The 11,063-nt window shown below is 49.5% G+C and overlaps 1 protein-coding gene across 1 annotated transcript in view; it reads right to left on the reverse strand.

Annotated features, from left to right (window-relative positions):
* SLC43A1 (solute carrier family 43 (amino acid system L transporter), member 1) overlaps positions 1 to 10,967 on the reverse strand; it is a 23,376-nt gene extending 12,409 nt beyond the window's left edge. Inside the window, exons 1-5 of the mRNA XM_006772054.2 lie at positions 10,911 to 10,967; positions 10,095 to 10,261; positions 1,239 to 1,416; positions 1,075 to 1,130; positions 874 to 950 (exon numbers count right to left, since the gene is read on the reverse strand). Coding sequence (XP_006772117.1) covers positions 874 to 950; positions 1,075 to 1,130; positions 1,239 to 1,416; positions 10,095 to 10,248 — 465 coding nt within the window. The 5' untranslated portion in view covers positions 10,249 to 10,261; positions 10,911 to 10,967. The remainder of the gene's footprint in view (positions 1 to 873; positions 951 to 1,074; positions 1,131 to 1,238; positions 1,417 to 10,094; positions 10,262 to 10,910) is intronic.
* Positions 10,968 to 11,063: the final 96 nt, after the last annotated feature.

Consider the following 11,063-nt stretch of genomic DNA (forward strand, 5'->3'; position numbering starts at 1 on the left):
AGCGGGCGGGGACAGGGTCCAAGGGCAGGCCCCCCGCCACGCAGCCACGCCGGGCAGGGGAGAAGGGACTGCGGGCCCTGAGCCAAGATGCACGGCGGGGAGAAGGGGCCTGGGCGGCTGGGCGGGGACGAGGGATCTGCTTCCTTGGAGAGTTGTGCAATGTCCCAGGCTGGAATGAAGAAGGGCTGGGGGGGAAATTCGGCCAAAAACACCCAGTTTGGTGGTCAGGCAACCCTCATCCGAAACAAACAACCAGCTCCAGCCAGAGGCCGGCCCAGCCAGAAACCGCTTCCCCCACCCCACACGCAGGAGCCTTGAACCCTAGACTCACCCACAACACAAACATACACGCTTAAAGTCACACACACGCAAAGCACACACATGCATCAGAGATGGGCCCGTGTGATAAAGCCATTTTTGTAGGTCAAGTGCCGTCAGGTGTTGACAGTTTCACGCGGTTCAGTCCAATACACGCACACATACCTGTGCCTTCGCATGCCCTCCCCGGCAAACATACTGTCCCGAGCTGTCCCCTCCCTGTCACTATCACATTACCCACTTTTATTTTCTTTCTGGCACTTATGATTACAGATGCCATGTATTAGTTTACTTGTTTGGGGGTTGCCTGTTCCCCCAACCCCACAATGCAAGCTCCAGGAAGCTGGGGAAGTTCAGTTCTGTTTGTGCTGCAGCCCCAGTGCCTAGAACAGAGCTCAACAGACAGTGTGGGCTGGACAGACACACACACACACACACACACACACACACACTCCATCTGCATCCACTGGCCCTTCTCCACTCTCACCTTCACTCACTCCTACCCCCACCCACTCCTGGGTGCCCTGCTGACAAGCCAGGGCCTGTCATACTCACCGTGAGTGAAGAGAACGTTAGGCAGATTCCACCAAAGCCATTCAGGGACAGCGCCAGGAATATCAATGGAGACAGAACTGAGGAAAGGCGAGGGGTGAATAAGGGCATTGGGGAGCTACCCAAGGGCAGAAGCTGGGTTAACATCCACCTACACCCCACTCATTCTTTTCTCGTGGGGGCACCAGAGGCCAGACCTCTCACCTTTGGTGTCCCGAGAGGCCAGGGCCATGAGGGTGCAGGATGCAGCAAAGCAGGTGCTGTGGAGATTGGTGGGGAGAGTGGGACTGTGAGCACTGGGCCTCACCTTCCCCTGCAGCACCGGTCCCTGCCCTCGAGTTCCCCCGGGCCTGGCATGGCCACCTCACCTGCCAACCAGCCGTGTGGGCCGGGGGCCAAAGCGGTCCATGAAGATCCCCAGTGGCAGGGTGGTGGCGCTGAGCACGAAGGAGCCGATGGTGAAGCCCAGGTTGAGCATCTTTTCCTGGCTGTCACAGCTGGGCCACCGGAGCTGTGCATCCTGGGTGATGTTAGTGGCGTTCTTAGCTGAGGAGGGGAAGGGAGGGCTCAGCACGTAACAGCAGGAGCAGCTGGGTGCAGGAGAGGGCGGCCTGGGATCAGGGGTCCTGTGCTCAAATCCCACGCCTCTGAGTCGCTGCCAGTCACGTGACTTCGGGGGTGGCCTAGAGTCCTATCTACTCTGGTGGGGAAGGAGCCCCATACATGTCAGCAGCTAGTATCTTACTCAGGGGGAGTCACACACCTAATCGGAGGCCTCTACTAGCTCACACACGATCACAGACATCGAAGTATTCACCAGGTTGTAAGATTCACTCAATGTCTGAGCTGAGAGTGGGCAGACCCCCAACAGGAAGCACCTGCAAATCTGGGACAAAGTCAGTGAGTGATGCTTAGCTAAGGTAACAAGAATTCACTTAAAACCTGGATGAAACTTTCCCCATAAATGACATTCTGATAAAAAATAATAATAATAATAGCTAATATTTATAGAACACTTTTATGTTGCAGGCATTGTTCTCGATAGTCACTGAAGTAACTTACAACAGCCCCGTGAGTCAGCTAACAAAGTATCTCTATTCTCCAGATGATAAAACTGAAGCACAGAATTAGGCCCATGGCACTGCCCTCCAACACCCTTTAGAAGTCCTCCAGGTAAACTGCCAACTTGGAGTCCTGACAAGTTCACGAAAAAGGCTTGTGGTGGGGGAAGGAGGGTGACTTCACTTCACTCAGTGCTCAGTGAGCCGTGAGGCGGCTCCCCTGCCTTTCTGTTACCTAGGCATCATGGCCAAGGGCAAACTCAGGGTGCACCCTGAAGGCAGACAGCCCAGGGTCTGAATTCCCACCACCATCCTTCCCACCAGGCAGGCTTAGACAAGAAACCTCCTCTTTGTGCCTCAGGCTCCTTGCCTGTGAAAGGAAGCAGAGAATGCCAAACCCATGGGGGCTCCTTAGGAGATTCTGCTGGAGAAGGTTAAAGGAGGCATACGCGCAGGGCCTGGCCCAGAGAAGGTGCTCCTGAAATAGCTGATAAAGGGGAGACGATGCCCCCACCCTCAAGGGTCAGACGTGGTCAGCCACTTCTCTAGGTGCTGAGGATCCCACAGAGAATAAGACAGGAAGTTCTCAGCTCTCATGGGGCTTCTATTAAATAGTAAACAAGTAGACGCTGATTTAAAACGGCAGGTGCTGTGATAGGATGATGTGATTAGTGCCTGAACGCTGGGGGCGGGGGTAGGGGGAGCACCTGCTCGCAACGGTGACGATGACCCGGATTTCAGGTATTTGAAGGGCTTGCAGGTGGCAGAAGGGTGAAGTGATCTATGTGATAACAAGGAAGAACATAAACTATGTTCAGATTATGAGTGCTGGCCGACCAGGCGCGAAGCACCTGGGACCATGGTGAGTTTCCCATCGGTGGATACCAGCTGCTGAGGAAGCTGGGGAGGGTGCTTAGGCCCCTGGAAGAAGCAGTTAGAGGCTTAGATCACACAGCCTGTGGGGTTCAGACGGGCCCCTTGATTTCTTGATCTTTACGATCACTGTTCATTTCTCCATCAGGTTTGTCTGCGCCCGTTTATTCCATCTACCCTCACTTATTGGACATCTACTGTATGCTGGGCACTCTACTGGGCCACTGGGTAAAGCAGAAAGAAATGCAAAGGTCATTTAGGCTAGAGGCTGCAAACAGGGGACCAGCAGTGTCCCCCACACAAGTTTCACTTGGCCGGGAAATTTTAACTGGCTGCCAGTTTAAAATCAAGAGTTATTAAATAAAAATCCAGAAGTCTGGCTTCTCTGTAAGAAGTCAGATCTGGCCATTGCTGGGGCCAGATGGGGGCCACCCCTCTTCACCAGAGCTTGCCCTCTCTAAGTCACACAAGTCCTCACTCGCTTTTCCCTCTGACATTAGCCATCTTACTGCTGCCCCGATTTGCCAATTATTAACTGGCTGGCCTCTGTTGGCATTTGAGGTTGTAGCCCCTGAACTAGATGCTGCCCCTGCTCCCAAGTCCTTGACAATCAAAAGACACGTCTCCTACAAACAGTCCCACTAAGCTCTACATTAATTAATAGCGGCTTTGCGTGAGGCTTTTTCGTGTAGTATCTCATTTAACCCTCACAACAATGATCCCCATTTTATAGAGGATGAGGCTCCGCGAAGCAAAGCAGCTCACGGCCTCACAGCTTCTTACAGGCAGGCTCAGGTTCAAAGTCAAGACAACCTCTGGAGCCAATGTCTCTCCACTGCACCTTTCTGTCCTGAAGAGGGCGGCTTAGCAGCCAAAGCGCTGCTGCCAAGTAACTTCGTCTTCTTACTGGTGCAGAATCCCAGCCCCATGGGTTGCTAATAGCTCCAGGTCAGTTAATGCGTTCGTTTCTCCGGTTTATCCATCAGCCTCCTGTGAGTTGGACTAACATAAGCTAGTTCCTGAGACCTGATCACTTGATGTGGCTGGAGAAAGCCAGACTTCTGAAGCAAGGGGGAAGCAGGCCAAGATGCAAAGACCTCTCAGACCTCCCCCCAGGTCAACAAAACAGAAGGTCTTTGAAATCCAACCCAACTGCCCCATTTCATAGACAAGTCAGGTGAGGCATGGGGAGTGGGACAGGGAAAACATACTCGTTAAGTTAGTGCTGGAGTTAGGCTTATTTTTTTTAATGTTTTAAATATATTTTTATTGATTTCAGAGAGGAAGAGAGAGGTAAAAACATCAATGATGAGAGAGAATCATTGATCGGCTGCCTCCTGCGCGCCCCCCCACTAGGGATCAAGCCCGCAACCAGGTCATGTGCCCTTGACTGGAATCGAACCTGAGACCCTTCAGTCCTCAGGCCAACACTCTATCCACTGAGCAAACCAGCTAGGGCTGGACTTAGGCTTAGAAACCATGGAAAACAGTGTCTCCCCCGAGGTGGTATGCATAGCAGGTGGGGTTTAAGGGACACATGGAATGGGTTTTATGTTTCATAGTTATGAGCTACATGAATGAGTAACAAAACACACACATGTGTAGTTATACATACAAATACATGTGTGTATGTATAGGAACATATATGTGCATATTAGAAACATGTGTACATACGAATATATTAGAAAGCACATGGAATGGGTTTTATGTTTCATAGTTATTAGCTATATGAATGAGTAACAAAACACACACATGTGTATTTATACATACAAATACACGCATGTATGTATAGGAACATATATGTGTGTTAGAAACATGTGTACATACGAATATATTAGAAATGTGCATGATGTGTATGTGCATGTAAGTAATATCAAACCCAAGATTCCAGGCACATTGCACTTTAAAGTGAGGCTACCTTTTTTAAGTGGGTTGATTTAAAAGGAAGTACTGAGTAAATAACAGCACCTCTGGCACACAGAAACGGTAAAATTGTGAAGGTGAACTACAAATGACCTGGAAAAAAAAGGGAAAACAGGATCAAGGTTAAACGTTCTGCCTCTGGAGTCAAGAGCGTGGCTGAATGCTGGCTCCTCTAGCTGTGCTGCCGAGACCAAGGCTCTGTTATTCCCCCGGCGAAATGGGGATAGTGGTGGCAGCACCTGAGGATGCCGCACACACAAACAGCCACACAACGATCCCATTTTCTTTGTCTCCCCGACAGTGAGCACTGCCTCACCCCAATGCTTCACTTTCCTGCAGTTGACATAGTCACTGTCACCAACACTCCCAGAGGACTGGGCTCTCCCTGGCTGTCTTGTCTATACCTGAACTCTGGAAGGAGGGCTCTACGCTGAAGGAGGTCGGGGACAGCCGTCTACACTATTTCCGTGAGGCCTAGGATAAAGGTTCCGGAGTCAGGTCTGGGTTGAATCCTCACTGTGCTCCTTATTAGCTGTGTGACCTCACACAAGTTCCTTAGCATCTCTGAGCTTCAGCTTTCTCTTCTATAAATGGGGTTAAGAACACATCACATCCTCCACCTACATCACAGATCTGCTGTGAGGACTAATGATCTAACTAGCAAATGATAATTGCTTAATTAACTTAAGCCATTGTTTTATTTGGGCACTCATGTGGGATATACAGTAGTGTGTGATAAACTGAACTGTCCCTGTCTAATTCTGAGTCCCCTTTATTTTATTTTTTACCCTCACCTGAGGATATTTTTCCATTGATTTTTGGAGAGAGTGGGAGAGAGAGGGAAAGGCAGAGAGAAATATCCATGTGAGAGAAGCACATCAATTGGTTGCCTCCTGCATGCCCCCCCGACCAGGGCCTGGGCCGGGGAGGGGCCTGCAACCAAGACCCATGCCCTTGATTGGAATCAAACCAGGGCCCCTTCAGCCTGCAGGCCAACACCGAGTCCTCTTTAGATGTGATGCCCTTCCAGGTGGGTCAGTCACCCACACAGGCGGTCCCTCAAGAGAGGGACAGCAGAAAGCACTGAGAAGACAGAGGGTGTGGCCAGGAAACCCCAAAGCCGACACTAATGAACGCCTCACATCATTGTACAGACTTAGAAGTGGAGATCCAGAGAGGGTAGGTGACTTGCCTAAGATCACACAGCAAATGCTGGCAAAGCTGGGTCCAGAACATAATAACAACCCCCACCAGTTGTCTGAATTTTGAAATCTTGCTCTCATTTCATTTTCACAACAGCCCTGAAGTAAGGATTATTGTTCTGTTTTTATAGATGGAGTAACTGAGATAGTAAGAAAGTTAAGTAACTGGCTCACATCAGCCGACCAGACCATAGCAGAGTTGGAAGTGATGCTGCCTGTCTGTTTCCACACACGATGGGGACACAGATTCCTGGGCTAATTCTATGTCCTTGGGACCCTATAGAAAGGTTGAGGCCACAGTGAATGGGGCTTTAAGAAACAGAAAGCTGGCATTTTTCATAGGGTGGCATGAGTAGGCAGAATAGGGTAGAGCACTCCCAATCAGCCTGATATCTCAAGGACTGAGGCTGGAGCCCCTTGAATGAATGAGAGGTGAGGCAGTGGCTCTCAACCTTCCTAATGCCACGCCCCTTTAATACAGTTCCTCATGTTGTGGTGTCCCCCAACCATAAAAAAATATTTTCATAACTGTAATTTTGCTGTTATGAATCATAATGTAAATATCTGATATGCAGGATGTATTTTCATTGTTCGCGACCCACAGGTTGAGAACCACTGGGAGACATGTGCCCTGCTTTCCAAGAGTGGACAAATAAGGTCTGAGAACAGGAGAAGGGTTCACTTCGATCACCTCTAGTGGTCCCAAACAACCAGCTCAGATGTAAACTCCTGGGCAACTCAAAACAACAAGTGGATACCTCCCACCACATACAAAAATTAACTCCCAATGGACCAAAAATCTAAATGTAAGAGTAAAACTATAAAACTCTCAAGAGGAAATATAGGCATAAATTTTTGAGATCTTAGATCTGGCAATGGTTGCTGAAACATGACACCAAATGGCAAATGGCAAAATAAAAAATCCATAGATTGGGCTTCATCAAAATTGAAAACTTTTGGCCTCCAAAGGGCACCATGAAAATGTGAAAAGACAACCCACAGTGGGAGAAAAATGTACAAGTCATTATCCTATAAAGGACTTGTATCTGGAATATAAAGAACTCTTACAAGTCAATAATAAAAGGGCAAATAATACAATTAAAAACTGAATAGATGTTTATCCAAAAAAGGTATACCAATGCCTAAGAAGCATATGAAAAGATTCCCAACATCCCCCCCCTCCTTATTTTTTTTTCTTTTTTTGCTTTGTTCACTGCTTATTTAAATGGAAATCCTGGAGGGAAAAAAAAGATTCCCAACATCATTAGCCATCAAAAGATGCAAGTCAAAATCACAGGAGGTAACACTTTATGACCACTAGAATGGCTATAATAACAATGATGAGTAATAACAAGTTTGTTTAGGCTGTGGAGAAACTGAAACCCTCATACAACACTGGTAGGCATATCAACTGGTGTAGATACTTTGGAAAACAATCTAGCAGTTCCTCAAAAGGTTAAACATAGAGTCACCCTATGGCCCAGCAATTGCACTCCTAGGTATATACCTAAGGGGAAGAAAAGCATATGTCCACACAAAAACTTGGACACAAATAGGGTCATTATGTATAAAAGCCAAGAAAGTGGAAACAACGCACATGACCATCAACTGATGAATGGGTAGAGCATGGTAGATCCATACAATGGAGTAATAGTCAGAATGGGAAGAAACCTAGTCCTGACCTGTGCTACCACTGAGATGAACCTTGAAGACATCATTCCAAGTGAAAAAAGCCCGTCACTGAAGACCACATATTATAAGGTGCCATTTATATGAAATATTCAGGATATGCCAATCTATTATTGCCATAGGCAGACCTATGACAGAAAGTAAATGAGCAACTGGGGGTCGAGAGGGTTGAGGAAAGTAGGTACTGCTGCTGGGCACAGGGTTACCTTCTGGTGTAAAGAAAATGTTTTAAAATTGATCATGATGATGGTTGCACAACTCTGAATAGACTACAAACCATTTAATTGTATACTTTATTTTTGGTTGTTGTTGTTTTTCTTTCTTTGCAGACATTAAGTACATTTATTCAACTGCAACTATTTCTTCAAAGACCATTTCTTTATTTTTTAATAGGTTTTTTAAATTTTATTTTTCAAGTTTTCAATTACAGTTGACATACAATATTATACTAGTTTCAGGTGTACAGCATAGTGATTAGACATTTATATTTCTTATGAAGTGATCAATCATATGATAAGTCTATTACCCCTATGACACCATAGTTATTACAATATTATTATTATTATTTGTTGTTGTTGTTAATCCTCATCCGAGGATATTTTTCCATTAATTTTTAGAGAGTGGAAGGGGAAGAGAGAGACAGAGCGAAACATCGATGTGAGAGAGACACATCGATTGGTTGCCTCCTGCACACACCCTGACCAGGGCCGGGGAACCTATAACCAAGGTACCTGCCCTTGACCAGAATTGAAGCCAGGACCCTTCAGTCCGTGGGCCGACGCTTTATCCACTGAGCCAAACAGACTAGGGCTACAATATCATTGACTATATTCCCTGTGCTGTAATTTACATCCCCGTAACTATTACTAAATTTTATTATTTAAATGGGTGGATTGTAAGGTATGTGGCATATCTTACTAAAGCTCTTGTCATTTTTTTTTTTAAACTCAGGTGGAAGGATGGGCAGCAAAAGAGAAGCAGGAGTTTGGGGGTGATGGGAATCTTCTATTTTAAATATTGATTACGGTGATAGTTCCTGAAGTATACAAATTTGTCAAACCTCATCAAAATGTGTGACGTAAAGTAATCTTCAATAAAGTTGATTTCTAGGAAGAAGCTGCTGGATTGGCAGTGGCAGGCATCAAGGCCACAAGGACAAGTCCTCCCTCGTCTCCAGGGTAAACAGCTCTAAGGGGACTTGGGTTCCCCACCTGCATTTGCAAATGGGGTTTCCCAAAACCCTGCTAGCTCTCTGCCTGGTTCTCTCAGCCACCCTGAACGCCTATCGCTTCATCCCAAGCCCGCTCCTCCTGACCCGACTTGCCTCCCCAGGCCAGCTGCCAACTCTAATCTCACCTCCTCCAGCACCAGCACCCTGTCATTGGGGCCATCCCTTGATGCCACCTGCTGCTTCCTTACAGATAAGGTTGGCAGGGGCGGAGCAGCCTTTGGTGGAGCAGGTGCTGCCCAGAGCAGAGATCAAGACCCTTCCAGCGCTACCCCCAAGGCCTCAGCTTTCTCCCACAACCAAGGTAGGTGCCAGAGGGAGTTGATTTGAGGGGGCACGTAAAATCAAGACACTAATATTTATCAAACACCATTGACTCTCACAGCAACCCCATCGTCTCCTCATTTTGCGGACCAAGCAATTGAAGCTCAGTGTTTTAAGGAACTCACTGATGTCACCCACATGGTAAAAGTAGTAGAAACTGGAATTCAAACCCAAGCTGGTCTTCCTCCAGAAGCCTGTTCCACAATATGGAGGCTGGAGGAAGAATGAGAAGGGCCAAATCCCACACCCATCCAGGTGCTTAGGCTGAGCTTGTTGGCAGAGCTCTCCTCAGAAAAGGAGGATTGCCCTTTCAGCAGGCGGCCCAGAGCAGTTAAGGAATCTTAGAAATGGAATGTCAGAATTCCCACTCCCTCATGGGGGTCACACAAAGTCAAGGTTATTTTAATGGAAAATGGGAGCCATCCATAATGCCTGGCCTAAAGGAAATAAAGCTTTTATTAACTTTGTACAAAAGGGTGACTGAAGACCTGGGGACTCAAGGTCCTGAAAAAGGACCACAGGCCCTTTCTAGTCAATTATTATGTAGGCTCTCCTGTGCCTTACTGGCTAAATAAGGAAATCCCTCACCACTTAGCTGTAGCATTTCCCCTTCTAGAAGTCTCCATCATGCTCTAGACCTGGGGCTGCCAGAGGCTGAGGACTCTGCCAGTCAGTCCCAGGATGGGCATTCGGCATTCAGTGGAGACTGGATTAGATAAACTGGGTAGAGTGGGCAGAGTGCGGCCCATCCTCTAGTCTAGATGAAGTTTGAAGAGGTCTGGAAGCGGGCTCTCCAACTTCCCGCCCAGTGCTCTGGTTTAAGCAACCCTGTTTTCTGTCCACTCAGCCGCCTGTCCTTCTCCAGTGTCCACCTCCCCCTCCGCTGCCCCTCTCCCCACCAGACTGGCCCCTTCTTGGGCATACCTGGGCACAAGCTGGAATAGAAGCCCTCGTTCTTGAGCATGATCAGCAAGGAGCCCCAGCCCAGGAGCACGGCAGAGAAGAAGAGATTCTCCACCACGGCCGTGCAGGCCATCCACCAGCGCCTCCGGTACGCCTGCTGCAGCGTGGGGGCCATGCTGGCCGCGAGCCTGCACAGGAACAGAGCGCTGAGCGAAGGGCCCCCCATCGGCCCCTGGTAAGAGTCCTGCATACTGGTGGCTCCTGAGACCCCTCGAGCCAGCCCCTGAGGGGGCCTTCATGGAGGCCCCATAGCTCCCTGGGCTTTCCAGAGGGTGCCGCGGAGCTGGCTCTGGGCGCGCTGGCAGTGCCAGGGGCGCACGCGGCACTGAGCTCCCGCCAGGCCGCTATCAGAGATGAGAAAGGTCCCGTCTGCGCGCACGGCTTGCTGGCGCGCCGCCAGGCTCTTCCACCCCAGAAGAGGACGCACTCCCAGGGCCAAACCTGCACTTCCCCAAGTCCCCAAAGGTCAGCAGGGGCAGAGCGCGCTCCGAAGCCACCAACGGCCAGCATCCGGCCTCCCGCGCCAGGAAGGACCCCCCAGAAGCAAGCGGGAGCAGGAAGGGGAAGTCAGAAGCTGGCCTAAGACACCCCCCTTCCTGTTGCCCCAAGAAGACCACTCCTCTCCTCTGGGGCTGGGCGACAGCTAGCCCTCCTCGACTTCGCAACAGGCCGCCCGTGTCCCTACAGTTTCCCGGTCCCAGCCAACAGCTGCCACGTGGACCAAGACCCGGGGCGGGCACACTGGCGACCCCAGCGCCCTGGGCGCCCCTCACTCACTCCTTAGGGCACGGAGCACCTCGAGGTGCACCTCGGGGCCCGCCCTCCAGCTCCTGCCCGGGGAGGGGGCTCGGGCTCCGGCAGGAAGTCCGGTGGCCGCTGACTTTATAAGGGCAGTGGCGGCTGCTGGGCAGGCGGGCGGGCGGGTGTGTT

Source organism: Myotis davidii, unplaced genomic scaffold, assembly GCF_000327345.1.
Source record: "Myotis davidii unplaced genomic scaffold, ASM32734v1 scaffold1286, whole genome shotgun sequence".
NCBI lineage: Eukaryota > Metazoa > Chordata > Mammalia > Chiroptera > Vespertilionidae > Myotis > Myotis davidii.